At 56.3% G+C, this 24128-nt stretch overlaps 9 protein-coding genes across 9 annotated transcripts; 6 read left to right on the top strand and 3 right to left on the bottom strand.

Moving 5' to 3' along the window:
* Positions 1 to 75: 75 nt before the first annotated feature.
* Positions 76 to 1906, top strand: PUNSTDRAFT_134638 (uncharacterized protein; the record flags this gene model as incomplete). The annotated part of the gene is made up of 4 exons (XM_007384136.1): positions 76 to 108; positions 166 to 1086; positions 1142 to 1495; positions 1556 to 1906. The coding sequence occupies 4 exons, from the start codon at positions 76 to 78 to the stop codon at positions 1904 to 1906; spliced, it is 1659 nt and encodes a 552-aa protein (XP_007384198.1).
* Positions 1907 to 3097: 1191 nt separating this feature from the next.
* PUNSTDRAFT_103022 (UPF0220-domain-containing protein) lies at positions 3098 to 3839 on the top strand. The gene is made up of 3 exons (XM_007384135.1): positions 3098 to 3222; positions 3278 to 3556; positions 3610 to 3839. The coding sequence occupies exons 1-3, from the start codon at positions 3109 to 3111 to the stop codon at positions 3769 to 3771; spliced, it is 555 nt and encodes a 184-aa protein (XP_007384197.1). The 5' UTR covers positions 3098 to 3108; the 3' UTR covers positions 3772 to 3839.
* Positions 3840 to 4384: 545 nt separating this feature from the next.
* Positions 4385 to 7521, bottom strand: PUNSTDRAFT_120672 (arginyl-tRNA synthetase). The gene is made up of 7 exons (XM_007384134.1): positions 7215 to 7521; positions 6834 to 7160; positions 6372 to 6783; positions 5944 to 6319; positions 5299 to 5890; positions 4755 to 5248; positions 4385 to 4698 (listed from the first exon to the last, which is right to left on the bottom strand). The coding sequence occupies exons 1-5, from the start codon at positions 7446 to 7448 to the stop codon at positions 5461 to 5463; spliced, it is 1779 nt and encodes a 592-aa protein (XP_007384196.1). The 5' UTR covers positions 7449 to 7521; the 3' UTR covers positions 4385 to 4698; positions 4755 to 5248; positions 5299 to 5460.
* A 362-nt stretch (positions 7522 to 7883) lies between these two features.
* PUNSTDRAFT_52697 (uncharacterized protein) lies at positions 7884 to 9910 on the bottom strand. Its single transcript, XM_007384133.1, has 6 exons — positions 9569 to 9910; positions 9310 to 9519; positions 9186 to 9257; positions 9078 to 9136; positions 8225 to 9018; positions 7884 to 8168 (listed from the first exon to the last, which is right to left on the bottom strand). The coding sequence occupies exons 1-6, from the start codon at positions 9866 to 9868 to the stop codon at positions 7936 to 7938; spliced, it is 1668 nt and encodes a 555-aa protein (XP_007384195.1). The 5' UTR covers positions 9869 to 9910; the 3' UTR covers positions 7884 to 7935.
* Positions 9911 to 11684: 1774 nt separating this feature from the next.
* Positions 11685 to 13622, top strand: PUNSTDRAFT_68820 (glyoxal oxidase precursor; the record flags this gene model as incomplete). The annotated part of the gene is made up of 6 exons (XM_007384132.1): positions 11685 to 11984; positions 12035 to 12244; positions 12302 to 12373; positions 12431 to 12489; positions 12542 to 13338; positions 13390 to 13622. 6 exons carry the CDS (start codon positions 11685 to 11687, stop codon positions 13620 to 13622), a joined length of 1671 nt encoding a protein of 556 aa, XP_007384194.1.
* Positions 13623 to 14255: 633 nt separating this feature from the next.
* Positions 14256 to 14794, top strand: PUNSTDRAFT_134632 (uncharacterized protein; the record flags this gene model as incomplete). The annotated part of the gene is made up of 4 exons (XM_007384131.1): positions 14256 to 14368; positions 14431 to 14455; positions 14511 to 14645; positions 14711 to 14794. The coding sequence occupies 4 exons, from the start codon at positions 14256 to 14258 to the stop codon at positions 14792 to 14794; spliced, it is 357 nt and encodes a 118-aa protein (XP_007384193.1).
* Positions 14795 to 15739: 945 nt separating this feature from the next.
* Positions 15740 to 18182, bottom strand: PUNSTDRAFT_134631 (uncharacterized protein; the record flags this gene model as incomplete). The annotated part of the gene is made up of 3 exons (XM_007384130.1): positions 15740 to 17265; positions 17327 to 18100; positions 18167 to 18182. 3 exons carry the CDS (start codon positions 18180 to 18182, stop codon positions 15740 to 15742), a joined length of 2316 nt encoding a protein of 771 aa, XP_007384192.1.
* A 2335-nt stretch (positions 18183 to 20517) lies between these two features.
* On the top strand, positions 20518 to 21548 carry PUNSTDRAFT_134630 (uncharacterized protein; the record flags this gene model as incomplete). The annotated part of the gene is made up of 2 exons (XM_007384129.1): positions 20518 to 21453; positions 21513 to 21548. The coding sequence occupies 2 exons, from the start codon at positions 20518 to 20520 to the stop codon at positions 21546 to 21548; spliced, it is 972 nt and encodes a 323-aa protein (XP_007384191.1).
* Positions 21549 to 21752: 204 nt separating this feature from the next.
* PUNSTDRAFT_134629 (uncharacterized protein) lies at positions 21753 to 23473 on the top strand (the record flags this gene model as incomplete). The annotated part of the gene is made up of 3 exons (XM_007384128.1): positions 21753 to 21772; positions 21835 to 22398; positions 23134 to 23473. The coding sequence occupies 3 exons, from the start codon at positions 21753 to 21755 to the stop codon at positions 23471 to 23473; spliced, it is 924 nt and encodes a 307-aa protein (XP_007384190.1).
* Positions 23474 to 24128: the final 655 nt, after the last annotated feature.

Genomic DNA, 24128 nt, shown 5'->3' with positions numbered 1-24128 from the left:
TAAACTGGCTTGAGCCCATAGACGCTTGTTTTCGGGATGAACTCCCGTGTATATAGTTCCGGATCCGACTTATTTATGCAAGACCACCAAGACGCCTCGAACAGCGCCGTGAGCTTTGCTCATTTTGTCTCCTACGTTTTCGCTGACTTGATGTGTCATACATAGCAGCCACAGGCGGTGTTCGACGAGCATTGGATGTACAATCTCCCGTTCGAATTCGAATATCCTCCTGCCGGATCCCAACCACCTAGTCAATTCGATCCTCCCCCCGATCCGCCGCCTCAGCCTATCGATTACGGCGATTATGGCAACGCTCCTCAGACGTTCGACCAGGTTGAGAATTTTCAAGATACGCTCGCCCAGCCATTCGACCCGTATCCGTCAGCCGAAGCTGTTCCAGACCAAGCGTTCAATCCAGCGTGGTACTCGAATCAGTACCCCGCCCACACGCCTGGCCCGACTCAATACCCAAGTGCGCTCCAAACGTTCAACGCGGCACCGCACTCCAACTACGCACCAATACAAACATCCAACTCGGCTGGCCCATCCAATGCATCCGCACCGCAGACGCTTGCCCCGGTCCAGTACTCCAATGCTCCTCTACGTCAATCGTTTGACCCGGCCCTGTACGCCAGTACTTCTCTGGGCCAGACGTTCGACCCGGTCCAGTTTCTCTATGCTCCCGTGGGGCAGACCTACAACACCTCGCAGCAGCCGAACCACGACCCCGTAGGGCAGATTTCCGCCGCCACCTGTTACGCAGACAATACCCTTGGCCAGGGCTTCGACCCTGCCCAGTACACCAACGCTCCCGTCGGTCAAATGGGCCATGCGCAATACCTTGACGCCGCGTATATTGGTCCGACGTACAACACGGCTCAGTACCCCGGCATTCCCTTCGACCCGGCATCCAATGGTCCCCTCGGTCAGTCTTCGGTCTCCTGGAAAGCACCGCAAGCACCCCAACCTTCCGAGGATGTTCCCGCCCAGTTCGACACGCAGCGGATGACGCAGGATATTGAAGCCTCTCGACAGCTCGAGCGGCAGCTGCGGTCCAAGACTACCTCCAAGGACGCTCATCCCAAAGTGTGTTCTGGCCCCTCCATATCATCATGGGACTTGAAGCTCATCCCCCCTTCAGCGCAAAGGGCCTCGCACTCGCCTCAGCTCGAAGCTGGAGCACGAGCACGAGCAGCCAGAAGCGTCCTCTAGCGGCAGCCGCCTAGCTGGATCTGCTCCTCCCCCGCAGCTTATCGCTTTTGATGACATTCGGGCGCCTGGAGACATCAACGCTTTTGAGGAGGAGGTACTGCCAGCGGCTCCACCTTCTACGGAAACACCCGCGCCGAAACGGGCACGTCGCGCCCTCACAGGTCGCAACCTCACCGTGAACGAGCAAGTCCTGCGAGCCTGTGTGACCAGGAGTGGGCTGCAAATTTCTCTTGACGATCCGCCCCCGCCTCCTCCTCCGGAAGCTTTGGACGAGAACGGAATAGTGCGTGACTTCCGCTTCCCGCGCGCCTTTATCATCTAACTAACTCGTCGTTTTCTGCAGCTCCATGGCAGAGGAAGAAGGCGCGCGAGCGGCAAGAAGCCGCGGTTCGGCTGCCGCTTCACTGGCTGCCCATCCTCGAGCCTCACCAAAGGCCAGTTCGACAAGCACATGCTCACGCATTTCGATGCCGAGCAGAAGCCGTTCAAATGCCCGGGCGGTTGCAACAAGTCCTACTCGCGAAACGATGCGCTCAAACGGCATCTCAAGCACTCGCGGAAGGTGAACACGAAGTGCTACAAACTGGTGGCACTGGTCATCGGCCCGGAAGAGAAGGATTGGGGCGTTCAAATGTGCGAGGTCGTCAAGTTTAACCTGCGCATGAACCCGAACCTAGGAGTGGTCATCAGATAGGCGCCTGCATAGACGTTCGACAGAGTCGACGCAACGCGCGAAGGCTGAGTCGTGCCAAATCTTCTACCTCCATCCGCGTTGGCGGAATAATTCATACGCAATATATTCATCAGGTTTCCACAGTAGATTATTGGGGTAATATTTGGTCAATCACATAGGTTGCCGACGGAAGTGTAGCACATATCTGCATGTATCAATGCATCGTATTCTCGCGTAAAGTAGTGCGACGGATCGATCTCCAGGGAACACAGCGGGTTTGATGTAATGGCTTGCGGGCTTGAAACTTGTAAACACACCAACACTTCGGTACTAACACCGTTCATTTTAGCTGTTTGCATGCTTCGACGGCAGCACCTCCAAGTAGCCCCTCTAAGTAGCAAGCATTCAAGCATGTCCCCGTACATTTCAATCACTTTATCAAGCGAGGGATGCAAAACAGATTCGACCCCGACATACTGCGCGGTTTCCTTGCGCGAAATGCTGGTTTCATGGGGGTGAACTGTCAACCGGGCATTGATGCTGGCGTACCAACGGTTTTAGGTGACCACAACACCATTGTTGACGACCAAAAACTATGGCTGCTCTTGTTTCAATACAAGCTGGACTCGTCTGTCACTTCGAATGTGGCCAAATCATTGACCCCTCACGGCCTTGGTCTTTTGGATAATGAAACGGACGTCCTTAATGCTCCAATCATTGGCATGGTTTTCTCGTTTACCACAGCGCGACGCTCCAACAATAGAGGTCGTCCCACCTAAAAAGAAAGGAATTTTCACTTCCTACGACATCGCGGTCTGTCGTCTGTCGTCAGATGTTTTCGGGCCCGATCCGGGACACGTCGGGGACGCAAGCTGGCACAGTCTCCTCGAGTTGTCGTACGGCTGGCAAGGAAAGTTCGAGCATCAGCATGGGGTGACTAAACGGTTGATGAAGAACATGGCGCATATTATGAGCAATGACGAGGAATACAGTGCTTTCGTGAAAGCAATGTGTTAGCAACCTTTTTTTCAGCGTCATCATTCATGCGTTAAGTTTCCGGAGTATATTTCCAACATCGAGGTTTTCTCTGTACTTACGTCCTGTACCTTTGAAATCGGTTCAGTGTTATGTTTCCATCGTTCAAGTCAGCATGATTATTGGAAGTGAGCTGTTAAGCACGCCGCAGCTCAGGGTCGTTGATCACGTCTTAGCCGGCCACCACGATGTCGCTCCCTCGGTCCAACTACGACCCGCGCAGGGTCTGTCTCAACCCGTTCCCGAACGTCTCTTTGGGAAAGCACAAGCGTACGATTGGCATATATCTTGCTGGCGCTCTGGTGAGTCTTGCTTTCGCGCCGCAGCGCTGTAGCTCGTCTCACCCCTTTGCCTCAGTTCGCGATCGCCAACTGGGCGTTCCTCGACGCCGCCATCCTTTCTGCGCATGCGCATTCTCCTCGCGGGGAGCCGGACAGACCTGTCCCTGTTCACGTTACCTTCGTGGATTGGGTGCCCGGCATCTTCTCGCTCGTTGGCCTGCTTATCGTCAACCTCATCGACAAGGACCGGATCAAGGGCGACGAGGGCTTTGGAGATGCCAGAGCTGTTTGGAGGGCACGACTCTTCTTGTTCATTGGGTTTGCCATGATGGCCGGAGGCCTCGCGGGTTCAGTGGTACGCCTCCGTTCGTTGGTCTTGTGATGGCGCACTCATAACGTATATCCCAGACGGTGCTAGTGCTGAAATACGTCCTGCAAGGGTATCCCGATCAGTACAACTACTACGGATACGCAAACGTCTCGCAGAACATCCTGCTTATGCTCTCCGCTTTTGTATTATGGATCGCGCAGAGCACGTCCGGCGAGTACGAGTACAATCTCACCCTGTAGCCGAGTTTATAGCCCATTCACCGGGTAACTCCATGCTGTCAATGTATCTTGATTCGAAGCACGAATGTATCTATGATGAACAAGGTGGCCCGAGCACCCTCGCGGAAATCGGTGGATTCATCACCGAGATGGGTGGGTTTGCAACTGTCCAGCTCTGGAAGACTCACTTCTCCCGCCAAGATCATATGTACTGCTTCGTCGCGATGCCCATCGACCGTCCGGGTTGGCCGGAGGCAGGTACGTACTGACGCGTTTCCGATCGTTTTGATACTCACTAGGGAGCCGAACGTTTACCGTGCGCATGGCACGTACTGCAATTGCTTGATCAACACGAGCAGTACCCGGATTACTATATATACGAGACTGCATCTACGGTTGTGGTACGTTCAAACATGTCTACCGGTGATATCGTCGTTGATGACCAAGGCCACAGATTGTCGTACGTCGACAGTGGAGCTTCCTCTGTGAACGCATATACCACCGTCGTGATCTTCCACGGCACTGGGTTCAATGGTCGTGCGTAGTTCAATCGGTCTGCTCATCCGTTTAACCCAACTTACTCTCGGGCAGAATCGTTCAATAAACTCGTCTCGCTCGCACCGTTGCACAAACTCCGCGTCGTGGTAGTTAACAGAAGAGATTACAACCCAAGCTCGAAGTATGAGGACAGCGAATTGGAGGAACTGGCTAGCGGCAGTCGGGCTCATCTGGAACGGACCGCCCGGGAGGTCGCAACGTTTTTACTCGAATTTTCAGAGCAGAAGAACATCCCGCCTATCAGCCCCGATGGAACTGCGGGGGGTGTCGCGCTAGCGGGATGGTCCCAAGGGGCGATCATGATTCTATCGTTGTTTGGTCAGTCTCATGCGATACCTCAAAGCGACTGCCAACGGTTAGAGAATTATTTGAGGACGTCCATTTTGTACGGTGCGCATCATGGGAGGGGCTACAGTCGATTCGATGGAGCTTATAATCATGTCTAGATCCTGCGATGCTGGCGCACGGTTACGTGCCGCCTTCCGACTATGACCCTCAGTCGCTCCATCAACCAGGAGTTGACCCTGTGCGAGCGTTCCAGCAGTACGCCTGCGGATATTTCGAGCATCCAGGCCTGGAGACGGTGCTGGGCAAAGGCCTCCAATATAATCCCGTGCCCAAGTGGTCGACGCTGGACAAAATGACCAAGGAGGAACTTGACGCAGGATTCGACGCAGCGGCGATGGCTCGCGTGGACTTCAAGATGATGACGGTGCTGCAGCCCGAACTGCGCCGGCAGACAGACCGCGCGCTCTTCGACGGGCACCTGACGAAGACCGTGTTCCCGAAGGTGAAACTTGCGATGATTAGCTGTTCGAACGCGTTGTGGTTCACAGTGTGGACGAGGGTTGAGACTGAGAGGTTGATCGCCGAACACCGGGCTGCTTGTCATGAAGTGAGGGATCTCGAAATCGTCGCACTGGACGGTGCAAATCACTTTGTGAGTTACACATCTTCTTCTGGGGCAGCGGACATTCATAGGCTCTGTAGGTCCATTGGGAAGATCCAGAAAGGCTTCTCGTTGTCTTGCGCCATGTATTGTAACGGTCACCTAGTTCGCGTCCTTCACCCGACAGATGCTCATTGCCTATTATTTGGTTATACCATAGCGTAGCCTAACGAATTGTGCATTATATCCTACGATGACCCATCCTACATCCGCTCCAGAGGTCGTAAACTGAGAAGTCGCATAGCCGCGGCCAGCACGTCCCGTGCACAGAGGTACATCCAGAGCCGTGCCTGCGCTTTCGCCGTGTCTTGCTCACTCTTGACTGCGACTGTCTCCCAGGCACTGGCGATGGCATGCGAGAGGCGGAAGGCGAATGTGACGACCCCGCTCGGCTCCTGCGTCTTCATCGCGGTCTTGACCACGTCGGGGTAGGTACCGAGGAGGAAGATGATCTCGCGGGCGTGGGATTCGGTGAGGACAGAGGTGTCGATGGACGTGGTCTCGGGCAGAGGGAGGAGCTGCGGATTCTTGCGCTCCATCGACGCAAGGCGGACATGCGCATACTGGAGGTATGGGCCGGTGTCGCCCTCGAAGGAGAGCATTCGGTCCCAGTTGAACGAGTAGTTGTTGATGCTGCATACATGAACGATCAGAATATGAACGAACCCAGCATGGAGGAAACGTACCGTTTTGCGGCCATGTCCTGGATCTTGATGCCGGAAATGCCGACTTCTCGAGCGACGGTCTCGGGATCTTCGATGTTTGCGTACTTCTCCGCATTCTTCTGCATGTGCTCATGCATGACGTTGGCAGCCTCCTTGATGATCTGGTCGAGGAACACTGCCGTGCCCTTCCGAGTGCTCATGCCCAGAACTAGACCGTAGTTGACGTGCTCAAGGCGGTCAGCCCAAGGGTAGTCCATCAGCTTCAGCACCTTGAAAAACTGAGCTACATGAAGATCTTGTTGCGCCGAGATGACGTAGATCATTTTGTCGAACTGGTACTTTTCGTAGCGCTCGATAGCGCCTCCGATATCTCGGGTAAGGTAAATGGATGTGCCGTCTACGCAATGATCAGCATGGACACGTTCCAAATAATCGTGGTTCAGACTCACCCTTCTTACGAACAACAGCTTTTGCGAGCTTCCACTTCTCGAGGTCGATCAGCTTCGCGCCGTCCACGTCGCTGATAAGGCCCATCTCCTCCAAGCGAGCAAGAGCCTTGTCCTGCGATCCTTTGCTCACTTCACTCTCTCCGGTATAAACGTCGAAGGCGACGTTAAGCCGGTCATACTCCTCGGCGTACTTCTTGATTGACATCGCTCGCCAAACCCGCCAGTTCTTCAGAGCCTCCTCATCGCCGTCCTCCATACGCTTGAACCACTTGGCCGCCTCGACCTTGACTTCGGGATCGGCCTCGGAGTCCTTCGTGATTTTTACATAAACATCGTAGAGATGCTTAATCGCATCCTTTTCGAGTTCCTCCTGGGAACCATATTTCTGGAAACCGACAGCGATCATACCAAACTGGTAGGACGTCAGCGGATACGAGGTGGGCATGCATGTTCTGAAATTACCTGAGTTCCCCAATCTCCAAGGTAGTTCATGGAGATGACGTCCCATCCACACGCTTTGTAGAGATTCGACAAGAAGGCACCGATGATGGTGGATCGGAGATGGCCAACATGGAAGGATTTTGCGATGTTCGGAGAAGAGTATTCGATGATGACTTTTTTGCCCGCGCCGGTGGTGTTTGTGCCGTATTCGGGCTTGCCGGATGGCGTCGCATATGTCAGGCCGTGGACTTGGTCAAGGATTCGGCGCGTGAGCGTGGTGGTCTTGCATTGGAAGTGCAGGAAGGCCTTGTCATGCTTGACGGACTGTATCCATTCGTCTTCTTGGAACTATTCGAGCGTCAGACGAGCAAGAACACATTAAAACGTGAAACATGCACGCACCTGACCGATGACCTTCCCCGCGAGTTCGTCCACTTTTCCCGGCAATCGGAATCGGGGAATGGCGACCGTGAAGTCTTCGCCCTTCTTGCCGTAGTCGACGCCAGTGTATGCCTGCTCAATCGTGAGCGGCGGCAAAGCTTCAGATAATCGCTTGGCGATGGAGATCCGGAAGGAATCGAGTATGCATCGGGATGGGTCTGTGCCCGGAACGTGAGGTAATGTTGAGGTAGACATCGCGCGATACCAGAACGAGTTATCTGAGACTAGATGTATGGAAGGGTATCGACGCGTAAATCTTAGGAGGAGTAGAGTAGCCACGGTCGTGAAATTATTATCACTCGGTCGATCTGACTCGACTGGGTGAAAGGCAGTACACTTCCAATTTGACCCAAGCTAAGAAACGCTGAGCTGTCCGTAGGCGCTATGCAAACGATCTTGGCTGACTCAAAACAGGTCTATTGCTCTGGATCGCCTCGAATGACTGCCCTTCCCAGCGAATGCAGGCCAACACGTCGACAAACAGGTGAAGTAGGAGCAGCACAGCCATCGGCTTGGCCTATTTTTGCCAGAAAATATGCGGGTCATGTTTGTTCACTTACACGGTGCCCTCTGAGGGATGAGCGGAAGGCCGATGATCACATAAACGTGAACCGACACTATTGATACATACTCCATAACATACATCAAAGGCACGTCGTTCCCATACCCACGAAGCGAACTCCTACTCCAGAGTCGGAGGAGCATTGCCGCTACCCACGATGGTCTGTACGCCAGTGCTCGTAACATCGTCAATGGTGAGGAAGATGGTCGCGGGGCCAGGCGGGTAGATGCGCCCGTTCGGGGGAGTGGTGAACGTGAGGGACTTGCGGTCCTTGGAAATGGTCGCATCCATGAACACAAGACGGGCACTCGAGTGGAACGCGTGGCTGGAGAAACCGAGATCCATCAACGAGACTGTAAGCAGAGTGTCAACCAACGTCCCATGAAGGCGCATATAATGTGCGCCATACCTTGGATCTTCGACGCCTTGAGATTCGAAGGAATGGTGATCGGAACCGTGAATTGCTTACCGAACGCTAGCTTGGATGGGATGCTCTTGATTGAGGGGCGCTCGACGAACATGAACGGCGGATCAAGCGTCTCTACCCGGAACTCGCTAGGGAACGTGACTCCGGGGCCCGGGAGAGTGGTGTTGCCATTGGGGTTGCTGCCAGCAACGAGGAAGTTACCTTGCGGAGTGAGCGTAACAGTCGAGTGGTAAAGGCGAGCAACGTTCGATGTCGGCATTCCCTTGTTACTGATGCGTTGGCCCAAGGGAAGATCGGGTGTGTACAACGACGGCGTGAACACGGGGTGATCGGCGTTCGAGTTACCGACAGCGTCGGGAACTTGCTTGATGGCCGCGTACCCGGAACGGCCACCACTGATGATGAGGACTTGTCCATTCGGTAGGTGTACGAGTTCCGGCATCGCACGAGGCTCGAGCATATGCTCGACCTGCCATCCTTGCTTAATTCCTTCTTCAGTCACGAGCATACGACTGCATTGCGTGGTGGCCGGGTCCTGCGACGACAAATTCGCTGGCGGAAGAGTGTCCGTCGCTACACCGCCGCAAACCAGTACCTCGGGGGTATAATCCGGAGGCGAGAGAGGGAGGAGGATGGCAGAGCCATCGATCGGATTTGTAACACGAACATTGTTCGGGATGTCCGGGAGGATAGTCTCGGTGTTCTTTTCAATGTCGTATATAATCGTTTGATTGTTGGCGACCATGAAGATGCGACCATCGGGTAAAGCGAAAGTCCTGTGGATAATGAATGATAAACTTCTGAGTGCAAGGGAAGTAGCGACTACAATGATTACCTGGGAAACAAGTTTGCGGGCAAGCTGCGTTCCAAGAACGCGGAAGGCCTGGGGACGCCCTGGAACAACAGGTAAGAACGGATCGGCAACGAGAAGATAAAAACTCGCATTATCCTTCGGTGGGAAGAATTCAAACGAATTGGCGGGATCTATATTGTAGAAGTCTGCGTCCACATGGGTCTTTACAGACTTTGTTTTAGCACGATCCATACTACGATGTAAAGGCACTTACCCCACCGACGATCATCAGGCTACCATCGAAGATCCGGACCGAAGACGGGTACCACCGGGTCTCCGCAAGGTGCAGGGTTGCGGGATCCTCGAACAGGGTGCATCCGGTCCCGTCGGGTGATGCACAGGGTTCGAAAATGCGGATCGCCATGTTTCCGGGCTCGATTGCCGGGTTACCCGGGAATCCTCGAGGATCGCCCCCAAGGCTGACCTAATACAGACGTTATCATCTGGGGCGCGACCTTAATGCGTGAACTTACCATAGTCCCGTTTGAGATCAAAGCCCCGCTCGCGCAGAAAGAGTTGGTGAGGACGTCGAGGGGCTTGACAGTGCTGGTCGATAGATCCCAAATGGCTCCCCACGCCGAATGGTTGTTGATTTGCAGAGGATCATCGGATGCACGGTCAAACATCACTACGAGCGTCGGACTGACGGCAATAGCCTCCAAGGCAACGATCCCGGACAGCTCTTGCTTCAAGTCGAACCGCCATCCCGGAGTAGAAGGAGCGGAGATTACCGTCCCAGCGAGAAGAGGGAGTACCGCAACGAAGGATAGCATTCTGCTTCTAACGACCGCGAAGTGCGCAGGTATTGAACGCAGTAGTAGGTCCTAGTCAACAATGGTAAATGGCACCCTTTAAGTAGTCGCACGGTCGGCTTTCATAGCTGGTGCACTCACGACACGGGGAGCCGGTGAATGCAGCGTGGGCCGTCATGGAGAGTAGACGAAGGGACGGGCTGCAACTTGTGAGTGCGGGGAGGAGGACTGTGTGAGCGGCGGGCCGCTACGCTCCCCAAAACCAATTGTGACGTTCGGCATCCATGAGGCAAATCAGCGGGAAGCGCGGCCGACGGCGTTTTCTACTTCAAAAGCGTCCAAATATGACTTCAGCATCCCAGACATTCTGTCAGCGAGGCTTTCGAACTGCGCACCTCTGGCGAGCACTCACGGACCAGGACTGTCTCACGAGCCTTGGCGCTGTTCACATGAGACATATGCCGTACGTGTACCCTCCGGAATATACATGATCTGTGTCGCCGCAGATGCCGTTGCTTGGATGAGAATTAACACCAGGATTCGTCGATGACCCGCGCGGAGGTGTCGGTTCGCCGCAAAGTGCAATGAACCGTTCGCGATTATGCCGGCGAACGTAGACCGGTACAGAGGAGTTTGCGTGGGGTGCCCTCAGGCGTTGACCTTTTGCCGAGCGTGAACAGCGATCAATGACAAATATTGACCAAGACGGTACTTACAGGGCAAAGACAGTCCAACGCGCACTCGGCCCCGGCCCTTGCCGGGCCACCAAGAGGCACCTGAGGGTGAGTTCTTCGCAGACACGGTCGTTTCGTCAGGGCCTTGGTCAGAAGTCACCAGCGATCACAATCTGTGCTCGTACGAAGTTTTAATCCTAAATCCCGGCAGCATCCTCGTCCATATCCCGGACTATGTCTCGGTAGAAGTCCGAAATTTCAACTACAAACGTCTTCTACTTCGCCCTTCGTTTTCGCTATATACGGACGCGGCTTTGCAAACTCGCTGGGAGAATAACCTCTGTCAGCATTCCTGAAAATTCCGTATGTATTCTCGACCGCGGGAAGCTGTGGATGGCAGTTGAGCGGGTCAAACGTTATTGCGGGACCGACGTGGAATACGAACCATCATCAGACCGCCATGGTCATCGTACGAGTGTGTTGCATGGCATGGTGAGCTTCATGTTGTCTGTGCAGCATTACACCCAAGATAGACTCATGATGGCAACAGTTGACTCAGTTTTACGGGAGCTTCATCAGTTGCTCCTGAGGTCCCACTCTCGGTCACAGTGGATAGAACGACTTGCATTGCTGTTGGCCCCAACCACGCCAAGGCGTAAGGCGAGGCGCAGCCATGACACGCTATCGTTCGCGATGCATCAGCAAGGAGCGTGCACTATGACCTTGAACGAACTACATCCACGAACCATGCCCTTGGTGCGGATACACATGCGTGGAATCGGGTCTGGTGATCAACTCCCTGTGATCTTGACACTTTATATGGTGGATCTGGGTGGACGAACGACTGCGGCATGTAGGTTAAGTGCGTTCGCAGGCATCATCTACTACACCTTTCTCACAACACGTGCCTTGTAGTGGGCTTGCGATGCGCACAGCTGGAAGATTCCGCTTCATGGACGCTGTAACTGAATGAACGAAGCATCCAGCAGATCTCATACCACTCCTTCTACTCGTTCTTCCGGGCCATGTTATCAAGCACCGTACCCACTCGCCAAAAGATTCGCTCCCAACGAGAAGGTAAACTGTCGCTCTGGTTTCTATTTAAACCCGTCGTGTTGACATCCGACGCAGTTCGGACTGGTAGAATTCCGATTACCACAAACATGCGCGCCTTGCTCTCCGCATTCGCGCTGCTATCGGCGACAGCGCTCGCAGCGCCCGCCGCACCTCAATGGCGGTTTGATCTCAAGAACGAGACTACGGGCATCGTGGCGCTGGAGGCGATCGTCGTCTCTCCCACTTTGGTTGTGATGTTCGACCGCGTCGCGAACGACCCGCTCCAAATCAACGGCCACTCGGCTTGGGGCGCGCTTTGGGACCTCGAAACCAGCTCCGTCCGGGCACTCAACGTCGTCACCAACTCGTTCTGCGCTAGTGGCGCTTTGCTGTCTAATGGGTCTATGGTTAGAGGCAGTCATGCATGTCAGGAACTCTGCACTCATGGAACATGCAGGTCAGCGTCGGGGGTGATCCCACCGACGTTCCGACCAATCCGGTACCGGATACTGGTAACCTCGGTATTCGCATTTTCGAGCCATGTGCCTCGCCCTCCGGTGAAGGTTGTACCCTGTTCGAAGACCCGCCGACATTGCATCTGGCTGCACGCCGATGGTATACGTCGTCGGTCCGTATTTTCGATGGTAGTCTGATGATCGTTGGTGGCGTGAGTCCGTTGTCATCTCGGGTGGTGGTATATTCTTTGACACTATCGAAACAATAGACCCACGTCGACGCGGACTTCTATAATATTGACCCCGAGAACACATTTGAGTTCTTCCCACCGAAGGATAACGTGAGTAGTCGGTTCTGGACCTACTACCCGCGATGGTTGACGATCCATCTTGCTCAGGGTGTCCCGAGGCCTTCTGCTTTCCTGGAGCGCAGCTTACCGTCCAACCTCTTCCCGAGGTACGTTGCTGTAGTAGTGCTGACTGCAAGACGGGAATTCACTAGTGCTTAGGGTGTTTGCGCTGCCTGACGGTCGTGTTTTCATGGTTGCCAATAATCAGACGATTATCTACGACATTGAGAAGAATACTGAAACCATTCTACCGGATATCCCGAACAACGTTCGCGTCACCAATCCCATCGATGGTTCTGCCATTCTTCTTCCTCTCTCACCTCCAGACTACACTCCCGAGGTCCTTGTCTGTGGTGGTGTCGCCGTTGACCCCGCCATTCAGCCAGCCAATCTCTCATCCCAAGACATTGCGACAACACAGTGCAGCCGGATGGTCGTAACGGAAGAAGGAATCAAGCAAGGGTGGCAAGTTGAGCATATGCTCGAGCCTCGCGTCATGCCAGAGCTTGTGCATCTTCCGAACGGTCAGGTTCTCATCACCAACGGTGGACGTTCTGGCTATGCAGCGCTCGCTCAGGTCCCCGATGCCATTGGAAACTCGAATGCGGATCACCCAGTGTTAACCCCCTCACTCTACACTCCTGACCTCCCCTTAGGCCAACGCATTAGCAACAAGGGGATGCCAACGACAAACATCGCCCGGATGTATCACTCGAGCGTCACGCTCACGCCCCAGGGCAACTTCCTCATCGCCGGCAGTAACCCCAACGCCAACTTCGTTCTGCCGGGGCCGGGTATCAAGTTCCCGAGCGAACTTAGGGTGGAGACGCTTGACCCACCGTTCATGTTCGTGGAGCGCCCGACGATCGAGAGCATCCCGTCCAAATTGGCGTTCGGCAAGAAATTCACCGTGCCGATCACCATTCCTTCGAACCTCAAGGCTTCGAACATCCAAGGTATGGCGCACGCTGTTTACATGAGGACATAGGTTGACCACTTGACTGTAGTTTCATTGATGGACCTCGGCTTCTCCAGCCACGCTTTCCATTCAAGCGCGCGGCTCGTCTTCATGGATGCTACGATCTCCAAGGACCGCAAGTCTTTGACGTTCACGACTCCACCCAACGGCCGCGTGTATCCGCCCGGTCCCGCCACGGTTTTCCTCACCATCGACGATGTCACCAGTAAGGGTCAGCAGGTCATCGTGGGCAGCGGCGCTTCGCCCCCTACTCTCGAGTAGGCAGAGTTGTACTATGTTTTTTTCTATCTATGTCAAAGGAGCTACTCATTCTCAATGACCATCTTGTCCGTGTGGAAACGATCGAGATGCTTGCGATGGCTCCGGAATTTCAGTCGCCGATAGCCGCCCTCACGAACAAGGGTCGACTCGTACCTCAACGCAGGCTCAACCTTTGGAATCATATACGACTCACCGCCGACTCCCCTTCCCCTGGAATGTGCACTGCAACACTCACGGCCATGCCATGAACAGGGCCAACCGTACGCTGTCCAGATACCATCTTTGTGCTGGGGCGCGTTTTTTTGGCCAGTGAGGTATGTACCTACCGAGGCGCACCGTTTGCTGTTGGAAGCTGCTTTCCATCCTCGTCTGTGATGCTCGTCCCCGCAGCAAATTTGTTGCCAGAGCATTTCAGCCAACTGTAATACTTGTGATGCCCCGACTGCATAAGTTAAAGTAAATAGGTCATCGACAACGTACTTTAGATATATCGTGACGCGGATTAGCCTTGTTGCATCACGCTACGCTTTCGCGCCTGACCTGACGTCATGAACTTCGACCTCGACCATAATGAAGGAAACCGGATGATTGGCACTTCCTCCAGGCTCCAGCAACCTCTTGACTCCTCTCACCATGACCTTAGCGTGCTGTAAACTCGCTCTTCGTGCGGCAACCATCCGTGCATGCACCCGTAGGAATCTCATCGCGACCCCCGCAATTCGCGCATATACGGGCGGGCCTGGAAGGTTCGTTCACCTTGGGCCACCATCTATGTCACGGAGCAGCTATACTGAAAGCATACAATTAGTACCGAGCACGGGAATGATCCCCAAGTGCGTTGCCCGTTTATAAGCCATAGGATCTGGTGGGCTGAACAGATTGGAATAGACGCTTGCCAAGGAGAAATCAAAGAACCTGAGCGGCTCTCAGATGAATGATCCCAACTCCGAGTCCGAACCCATGCCTGAGCACGCCCCTGGATGGAATCAGAAGCTCGCAAGTTCCAGTGAAGCAGGGGTTAAGGTACGTTTGGCGTACTTGTCGGCGATCGTGATTTGAGTATTCGGGTTTGACACCGTTTGCGTCAGGCGGATCGGCATCCTGCATCCGCTGAAGAGCTGCAAAGGACAACGACAGAAGCGGCCCAGAAGGATCGCAGCGGCTCGCGCTGATGTGTAACGCGTATCGTATACCGTGCAATGCAAGCTGGCTTAAGGTTCGCAGGCATACGTCACAGTAAATCCTCCTTAACAGGATATAATACTCGTGTGATACGAATATATCCCTGTCCTCGCGTAAGGAATCACCCAAAGCATGGCTCACGTTTCCGCCTCTACAGCAGGGATCTCGTTCTGAACGGCTGCACTGCACATGTTCAATGCATGCGGGGACCGCTCAGGACTCCCAGCCGCTCGAGGTCTGTGGATGAACGACGTGGCGCCATCCTCGTGCGAGGACATACAATGTACTGTCGGTATAGATGGACCTTGTATCAAGAAAAATTAGCAAGGCAAATGGCCAATGGCATGCGAAAGGTTCGTACGTGGTATACGCGGACACACACACGAATGATCCAGCACGACACGACCCGATCGGACTGCATCCCATGCTTTCACCATGTTGCCTCAGCCGCCCGAGACGACGTGCCATGTGTACTTAAACAGGTCGCCGAAAACTTCGCGTTCAATTGGCCACCATCACCACTGTTTATCCCGTCTGCGCGTTCCATATATCCGAACTGCACCGTCGGAAGAGCCCGAGACAACATGATTACGATATGATAGCCAGCCGGCAAACATTGCATGGAGCGAACCTTACCTTCAAGTCATGCCCTCGCAACGACCCTACGATGGTCCGTTGTCCCAGATTTGGACGGTGTCTTCAGAACTCGATCGAAGTTAAGCGTGTACCATGGGGCGCATTGGCTTCCGTGCCATTACTTAGCTTTCGAGTATCCGATCGGCATCGATCGGTTCGGTTGTTCCATAATATTCTATGTACAGTCCGTGCAAGTTCTACTGTACATACATGCAAAGTGTGAGGAATAAGTTATAGAATGCGGGAACATATGCAACAAGCACGTCAACAACAACATGATCCATCTGCCACAGTTGCAATTACATCTCGAACTCCATTCGCTCCCCCCATCGTCTCCCCCACCACGCGTTCAACACCTCCTCCACGCCGCGGACCTTATCCGCGTTCGCAACGTCGTCGTTCACGCACAGCAGCGCCACGTCCCGGTCGCGCTCGAGCTTCTTGAAGTGCGCGTCCGCGTTCGCGCCCGAGGTGACGCCAAAGAAGCGGGAGGGCGAGCTTCCGAGCGCGAACGCGTACCGCTGCAGCAGCCTCAGCGCGAACGCGCGCGGCCGCGCGGGGCGGAAGGCCGTCGTCGGGTGCAGCGCGAGCGGGAGGTGCGCCACCTCGGGCGTCTCGTCCGGCGGCGGCGCCGTCCCCGCGCTCTCGTCCTCCGAGGCCGAGTCCGAGTCCGAGTCCGAGGGGGGGAGGAACGCCTCCAAGCCCGTGGCGCCCGACTTGCCGACGAGCGCCGTGACGATGCAGTCCCCGCACTGCGGCCGGTCCCGAAGCACGCGGACGAACGCCTCCTGCGCGCCCTCGTCTGCCCCTCCGAGACACTCCTCCCTCGAGATCCGACAGACCTCGCCCGGCCGCCGCTTCTCGTCCTCCTCGCTCGCGCGCGGGCCCATCTCTGCCCAGCCGTTGTCGCTCGCCCAGCCGGGGAACCGGCGCGGCATGTCGAGGTACGTGTACGGGTACCCGTCCGCGGACAAAAACGCGTAATGCGTCGTGCCCCGCTCCGGCGGCGCACCCTCCTCGTCCGCCTTGTCCTCCGGTTCCGGCGGCTCGAGCGCCGCCCGGCGAAGAGCCTTGCGCATCTCGTCTTTACTCCGGCGCACGGGCAACCCGACGGCGATCTCTTCTCCCTCCGCGTCCTCGCCGCCGCCGAGTTCGGCCCACATCGCGGCCTTGACCGCGGACGAGAGCGCGCCCCTCCGGCCGCCCCACTTGCCGACGACCCAGGACCAGAGCAGCGCCTCGCGGTGGCGCTCGACGACAAAGTGGCTCGCGAGCCAGAGCGTGTGCGCCTCGGGCTCGGCGTCGCTCATGCCCCTGAACCGCGCGCGCGCGGCGGCGTCGAACGCGCGGGGAAACGCCGCCGCGGCCTCGGCGAGGACCGCGAGGTTGAGCGCGCGGGAGAAGTGGGCGAGGTACGGGCGGCCGCGCGCGCCGAACCGCGCGGAGAGGTGGGACGCGGCGGAGCCGAGTCCGCGCCACTCGCCCGAGGCGGGCGGGAGCGGCGCGGGGGTTTTGGGGGACGGGTTTTGCGGGGTGGGCGCCGGGGTTGTCGGGAGCGGGTGGACGAGCAGGTCGGGTTGCATGCGGAGGACCGGGCCGGAGAGGGGGGTGTGGAAGGCGGAGAGCGGGAGGGGGAGGAGGAGGAAGGTGTCGTCCATCATGAGCAGCGCGCTGTCGGACACGGCGGCGGGCGGGAGGTTGGCGAGCTGCGATTCGACCGCCATGCTGTCGAAGGTGGGCAGGACGGCGGCGCGCCAGGCGGCGATGTCCCTGTCGGACAGCTCGGCGTCGGGCGACTGGGGGAGCGGCTTGAAAATGTCCGCGTCTGGCGGTGCCACGTCGTAAGTATAGATGGACCATTCGATAATCGCAATAACAAGTCGTACCGTGGTGAAAGGTGACGCCTTGCGTTTCCGCGAGGTGGAGGTCCATCCACTGCGGGACCTGACCGAGGCGCTTGTCGCGTTCGCCGAGTTCCGCGCCTTCCGGAGCGTCGTACGAGTTGGTGACGAGGTGCCACCTCGACGCGGCCCAATCTCGCGTCGCGTCGCGCACGGAGCGCATCGAATACAGAAGCTCGCCGTGCTCGCGGTACTGTTTGAGCGCGCCGGCTTGGGCGTTCATCGCGCCGAGCCGTCCTGCGTCTTTGGGTTGCTCCGCCGCATGCTCTGCGCGGGCGGCGGCGTGGAGAGGGTCAGAGCCGTTGACCCATGTCCAGATGACGTCTATTCGGGGTTCGGTCACGCGCAGGCGGGTGCAGGGGCCGGACCAGGTGCCGGCGGCGATCCAGGCGTCGAGGCATTCGACGGTGATCTGCGCATGGGAGGGTACGGGGCGGATCGCGGTGGAGGCGGCGCACGGTGGGGGCGGTGAGAAGAGGCGGTAGAAGGCGTTGCTGTGCGCGGGTTTGAAGGCTGGTGGTTGTAGGGGCGCAAAGGCAGGTGAGAGCGCTGTTTGTGATGTTGAGGAGGAGCGGAGGAAAGGAGGCAGGAGGTCGGTCGAGAGGAAGGTCTGTTGTTGGTGCGCCCAGGCGACGAGCAGGAGAAAGGTGAGCAATCCTAGAAGGGCAAAACGCATTCCACGCGGGCTGAGCGGTCGCAGCAGCGTGCGGTGGTGGAACAGCCCGCCGTCCGACGGCGAGGGCGGTCGTTTTGGGTAATCTGCGAAGGCCGAACGTTATGCAATCAATGTGGCGGGTGAGACACGAGGGAAAGGCGAGGACGCACGTTGGGGAAGGGCCATGGTGGGCATCACGGACGCGGGGGCGAGATTAGGGTGTTACGTAGGAATCTTAACGAGCGTTATATCCAATGCCGATAGCCGTCACACGAGCTCTTGATATGCTCCGTCCAGGCGAAGGTAAGGGTCCGAAGTCACGCGAGCAGGAGTCGTCGGTCGGGGAAGCGAGGAGAAAGCAAGGAAAGGTTATGGACCCATAGAGAGACGCACCAGGCGGCCGAGGGATGGTCAAAGTACTCACCACGGCGGGACCGGGAGAGCTGCACAGGGCAAAGGCCGCCGGAACAGACGAGGCGTGCCCCAGAATAGCCCCGCGCACCCGAAAATAGAACAGACACCATATCTCAGTCCGTCGCGCCAGAACTCTTGCTGATCCCATCCGCGACATCCACGCAGTGCAGTGCCCGCACACGACCAGGCGCTGTTTCGTCCGCACCGCGCCCATCGTCGAGCGCGACCCACTTCAGTGCGAGCACGACGAGTGCCAGTGCGCTGCGCGATGGCCGAGCGTATCTAACCGCCGACTTCCGCTGATGACGCAAACTCAGAGAGGGGGACGGAAGGCACGACCGTCGCAGCCAGTCCGCGCTTCGATCTCCCGGCATCTCGGCACATCCAGCGTTCCCTTTTCGAGCGATTCGCCGGCCTCTCTCGTCGGCGTTTTCCGGTTTGCGCCTTTCCTCATCTTTGAGACAGAGCGCGACGAACCGACGACCGTATTATCAGCCTTTTCTCCTCAACGCCCTGGTCTTGATACAGCGCAATTATATTTCGTTCGTGATGAGCGCCGGCAGAGGAGATATGGACCCCACAACGACGCACCCACGCCGCCTGCCCCTGTATCCTGGCCCCCGTCGTTCCTGGGAAGGCGGTTCCGCAGACGCTACTGGCAGCCACTCGGCGCGCTGTCTGGTCGCGGACACGATGCGCAGTGCGAGTCTAAACACCGGCGAACTTTATCGACAACAAGTATGCACAGTCAAAAAAAAGTGGTCGCGTGCCCGCTTCGAATCGATGAGGACAAGGAAGAGGGTTCCGAAGTTTAGAGCCAGTGTTCCCAAACAGGCTACGAGTGCCCCCGTTTGAGTACGCCCGAGCTTGTTCCTTGTCCCTTGCTATGGGCCACAGTAGCGTGGAAGGACGTCCGTGGGCGTGGGCACACCTGAAACGGGAAAATGGCATCATGGACAAGCTGCGGTACCGAACGCGCTGCGGCCTTCTCCATCGATACAGCCGGGATCCGACACGGAACGGACAATATACATCTCGGGCGTCGCTCCCGAGTTCCGTCGTCAAAGTGAGTCCGGCCAATGCACGCATTCAGCCGCGAAAAGTTGAAACATATATGCTGCGTAGAACAATCAGACGAGCGACGATTCCTAGTCAACGGTTCAACGCTCCACCTGGGCTCCCTGGACACGACCACACTGCGGCAGTGAAATCATTTTCTCGTCTAGGACCCCAGCAATCATTAACCATGATGGACATCGTCGGCCGTTCCCTATCCGAGCGCCCCCCATTGCTATCCTGCCAGCTTGCTTCCGAGTTTCTCCCTCGCCGTGTCGCAGACGGGACCCATCCGCGCGTACACCGTTTCGCGAACCGTCCTATGTGCACATACCCCGGCCGCCGATACGGACAAACGCTGGGAGTCACACCCATCCTGGATTGACAGCATCGAACTTCTTTGTCTCCCCTGGGAAGACGTGACAGAAGCCTACGGTTCTACATGCAACTTCGCCCATGAACCTGCGATCGAGAGAGATCGTATCCGGCATATATATCCGCTCGTCTTGAAGATCATTGCTGGCGCTCTCTACAGTATCAACGTGATCGTAGTCGATGATCGCAGCGGTGAACTCATCCACATTGACTCCGCATCCAAGGAGTAGTCGACACCTCAAGGCACGGCAGCCGAATGATGCCAACAGTAGGCAACGCGCTTTCGCTCCTGAGCATGTCCGTGCTGTCGTCTTGCTACCGACTCTGCGGTCATCATCGTGCCATCGCGTAGGTCATGCACGCTCAAGTGAGAGGCGTAAGGGCGGGCAGCGACGGGGCTCGTGGAGGCTGGTTTACGATCGACATTACCTCTCCTGGTATTGCCGTCAGCGTTGTGGCCCAGGCGGATGTTGCGATTCCGCAAGCACCGTGTTTAACGCAAAATGGGGGACGGCCCGGATTGAAGCTCCTTTTTCGGTGACGAATTGACGTTACACAACACTAACCCTTAACCACCCCTAGGATTCCAACGCTAACCATCCTCGAACATCCCTCGAGGCCTTGAGGACGCGCCTAACCATTCCCTTCTGGTATCTCGAAGCCTCATCTGCAGGATATGAACGACCACGCCGTCCCGACCTGCAGCGACTACGGCTCACCTTTCGACTTCGCCGACGCCGACCTCGTCCTACGCTCGTCGGACGGCAAAAACTTCCACGTGCACCGCATCGTACTTGGCCTCGCCTCCACCGTCATCCGCGACTTCCCCTTCGAGCTCAGCCGCCTCCCGGAAGACACCCACGACGGTAAACCCGTCTTCCCCCTCTCCTCCGAATCAAGCACGGCGGTCGCCCACTTCCTCCAACTCGTATACCCTCTCCCTCCCCCCACGTTCGCCACGCTCGCGGAGGCGCACGCCGTGCTCGAATTCGGGCGCAAGTACGGCGCGGAGCAGGTCCTCCGTCGGGTAAGCGACACGTTGCTCGCCGGCCCGCTGCTCGCGACGCAGCCGCACGGCGTCTACGCGCTCGCGTGCGGGTACGAGATGGCCGGACCGCTGATCGAGCGTGCCGCGCGGAACGCGGCGTCCCGCCCCCTCATGCAGGAGAAGGAACCGGCCGTGCTCGGGTGCATCAGCGGGCACGAGCTCTTCCGCTTGCTGGAGTACCGCTCCGCGTGCGCAGACGCGGCGCTCCAGGTCCTCGACGAGACCCGACTCCGGTCGCCGCTCCTGCAGAAGCGCACGTGGGCGTGGATCCGATGCGCTGAGATGCCGGGATACTGCCCGGAATCGACCTGGTTCTTGTCGCCGCTGCATGGGCGGCCGGGCAACTACGGGTACGTCAAGGAGTGGTGGGCGGAGTACATGCGCAACGTGAGGGCGGCGATCAAGGCAGGGACGAACCCGGTCGAAGCGCTCTCCAATCCTACGCTCCAAGGTGCCGCGTTGGTGAAGGCGGGAGCGTGTCCGACGTGCAGGAAGACCGCCGCAAGCGACATGAAGGTGTTCGTAGAGCTCATCAAGAGCGAAGTCGAGGATCGAGTGTCCGCGGTACGTAGTGCATCATCAACATCTTCAATACCGGCCCGCTAAAGGGGCTGTCTTACCAGGTTAAATGTACCCCTGTAAAGGCTGGACCAGCGTGACCGTAACGACAGTAGCGTGTTTCCTCTGGCATCGGGATATTCGAATGCTGTAGGATAGCACCAACATCGCAGAAGGTCCGCAATACGCCTGGCTTGCGCCTGGCTTACCACAGGTTATTTCCAGTGTGATTACATAACATTTGCCAATTGATTAAGTCACTTCGTGTTCGAATTCTCTTTGAACTTCGTTCGTTCCATTCGGTCATGTCAACACTAGACTCCAGGTTCGTGCTCGATGCTTTCACACTTACTCCGGGCTTTCCAGGATCGCTGATTGCACGGACAGCATGACATCCGGCGACATCATCACCGATCACGGTCCCCCCTTCGATTGCACTGATGCCGATCTCGTCCTTCGTTCGTCGGACAACGTCAACTTTCTGGTACACAAGGCGCTCCTCAAGTTTGCGTCCAGCGTCATCCGCGAGTTTCCGTTCGAGATCACTCAGGAAGAAGATGACCTTCACGATGGCAAACCTGTATTCCCCCTCATCCAAGAGCATAGCTCAACGGTGGACCAATTCCTCCGTCTGATCTATCCTCTCCCATCGCGCTCGTGGAACTCTCTGGCTGAGATCCACGCTGTATTGGAAATGGGTCGAAAATATGATGTCGAGCAAATACCTCGCCGTATCAGTGACGTTCTACTCCACGGGGTATTCATGAAGGAACAGCCTCTTGGCGTTTACGCACTAGCCTGTGGGTACGAAATGCACGCAGTAGCAGGGCGTGCAGCACGCGTCATGGTCACTCAATCCACTCCCGTGCATCTTATCCAGGAGAAGGAATCAACAGTGCTCAGTTGCATGACGGGGGAGGAACTGTATGAACTGCTTCAATACTACCGCGCGTATGTGGACACAACACTGGAAGCTCTCTCGCTGGATTCACTTCGATCTATATTGATTGAGAACAGCAAGTGGGCATGGATTGCGTGTCAGGCGGAACCATCTATGTGTCCGCAATCATGGCATACACTTTCGCCTGTGCACGGGAGGCCGGGAAATTCCGTTCGCATCAGACAGTGGTGGATGGACTATCATGAAAGCGCGATGAAGGCTATAAGGAATGGAACGAAAGCGCAGGACGCGCTACAGGATGCAAGTCTTCTCTCGATAACTCATCTAGCCTGCTGCATGCAGTGCAGACAGACCTCTACCACGGATCTGTCAAAATTCGCGAAATGTGTCTTGAGTGTTATCGAGCGGAAACTAGCCTCGGTATATACCATCCCACTTCTTCGTTTTAGTCGTTAACGTTGTACGCGCCCTGAACTTGTCAGGTCGAATTCACGCCCCTCAAGGCTGCGCGATCATCAGAAATCATAACGTCCATCCCCTAGGGTTCGGAAGGATTATGATCACTTCCTGCTCCGTAGACGTTAGTCATATCGAGAATATCGTAGAGCGATGATTTGGCAAGCTGCAGAAGAGCGTTGTACGACGCGTGTCCATTTGGCAATGAACCTGCAAGTCAAAGCCTCTCAGTAAAACGAAGGCTTGAGTGCCAGTACGAGCGCCAACTCCGAGAGTCGTTTTTCTTGGCGCCCCGTTCCACTTTGTACGATGCGACTTCGGAGGTGTAGCGTGAACAACCCCATTAAGACTGTGAAGCCCGTGCGATGTCTCTGTCAGTACCAAGTGGAGGTGGTTGACTGGGGGCAAATTGAAACGACGCGCTCACGCGCGACACCACATTCAACGTCGACGACCTCGCACTCGTTCTCGTACAGCGCGATCTTCGATCTTGCGCGATTACCTGTCTATCAACCGAATGGTGGCTTAGCCCTTGGCACGCTCAACCCGCACTTCCTGTCGCGTTTATTGCATTCGAGACTATTTACGTCCGGTGTGTTCTTTGACGGTTCAACCCAGATCGGATACAATGGCCATGATAGCGATACGTTCTCGCTGTTCATCCGCTAGGCAACCGCTGTTGTGACAGCGCACAATCTACATCCGAAGACATGCAGCCACAGTGCGATAAGACTTCAGGCTGTCTAGTAGTATTTAATGCTTACGACATTCGTGAGCAGTGGACGAATGCTGTCGACGCCACTGTTTGCATCGACATCTGTCTGACAGTGCAACTTGGCCCCTTTGACCAGGAACTCCCATTCCTCTGGTGGTCACAATTCCGATCAGGGCGTTCGTATTTCGTTCCGATTAAGATAAAGTTTACGCTTTGCCTAGACTGAGTCGTCATCCGGACATGAGGCTTCGGATTCTGATCGTGAACACAAGTATGGCAAGCAAGCATTTCCAGTTAGGCGCAGATTCGGAGGATACTCTTGAGGGTATAGCCAGGGTATAGCAGCGTGGTATGACCAGATTCCATTACCCCGGAAGCAAACTCTCATGCCTCAGGGTCACGGTGCTCGTTGTGGAATGGTAGCGCCAACGACGTTCCTGATAAAATTCAACCACGGCACCTCTTCGCGCGCAAATCGCACCACTGCCAGTGCGCTGACGCGCAAGGGGTTGCTCCATCCGGTCTATGTCAGCCCACGCACGTAGTCGGCGGTCCCTTCGCTCCGTCGTCCCATCCTGGTCCTGGCACAGGCTCGCCTAACCATAGCCT

Source organism: Punctularia strigosozonata (genome assembly GCF_000264995.1).
Source record: "Punctularia strigosozonata HHB-11173 SS5 unplaced genomic scaffold PUNSTscaffold_7, whole genome shotgun sequence".
Classification (NCBI taxonomy): domain Eukaryota; kingdom Fungi; phylum Basidiomycota; class Agaricomycetes; order Corticiales; family Punctulariaceae; genus Punctularia; species Punctularia strigosozonata.
This window is presented reverse-complemented; position numbering and strand designations above follow the sequence as displayed.

Excerpts from the sequence above, each read along its gene's own strand:
- PUNSTDRAFT_103022 (XM_007384135.1), top strand. The coding sequence starts at position 3,109 with ATGTCGCTCCCTCGGTCCAACTACGACCCGCGCAGGGTCTGTCTCAAC. Across the intron at positions 3,223-3,277 it reads TATATCTTGCTGGCGCTCTG|TTCGCGATCGCCAACTGGGC; the intron begins GTGAGTCTTGCT and ends CCTTTGCCTCAG. Across the intron at positions 3,557-3,609 it reads GAGGCCTCGCGGGTTCAGTG|ACGGTGCTAGTGCTGAAATA; the intron begins GTACGCCTCCGT and ends CGTATATCCCAG.
- PUNSTDRAFT_120672 (XM_007384134.1), bottom strand. The coding sequence starts at position 7,448 with ATGTCTACCTCAACATTACCTCACGTTCCGGGCACAGACCCATCCCGA. Across the intron at positions 7,161-7,214 it reads CGGGGAAGGTCATCGGTCAG|TTCCAAGAAGACGAATGGAT; the intron begins GTGCGTGCATGT and ends ACGCTCGAATAG. Across the intron at positions 5,891-5,943 it reads CAGGACATGGCCGCAAAACG|CATCAACAACTACTCGTTCA; the intron begins GTACGTTTCCTC and ends TCATGTATGCAG.
- PUNSTDRAFT_52697 (XM_007384133.1), bottom strand. The coding sequence starts at position 9,868 with ATGCTATCCTTCGTTGCGGTACTCCCTCTTCTCGCTGGGACGGTAATC. Across the intron at positions 9,019-9,077 it reads CCCGCAAACTTGTTTCCCAG|GACTTTCGCTTTACCCGATG; the intron begins GTAATCATTGTA and ends CATTATCCACAG. Across the intron at positions 8,169-8,224 it reads CAAGGCGTCGAAGATCCAAG|TCTCGTTGATGGATCTCGGT; the intron begins GTATGGCGCACA and ends CTCTGCTTACAG.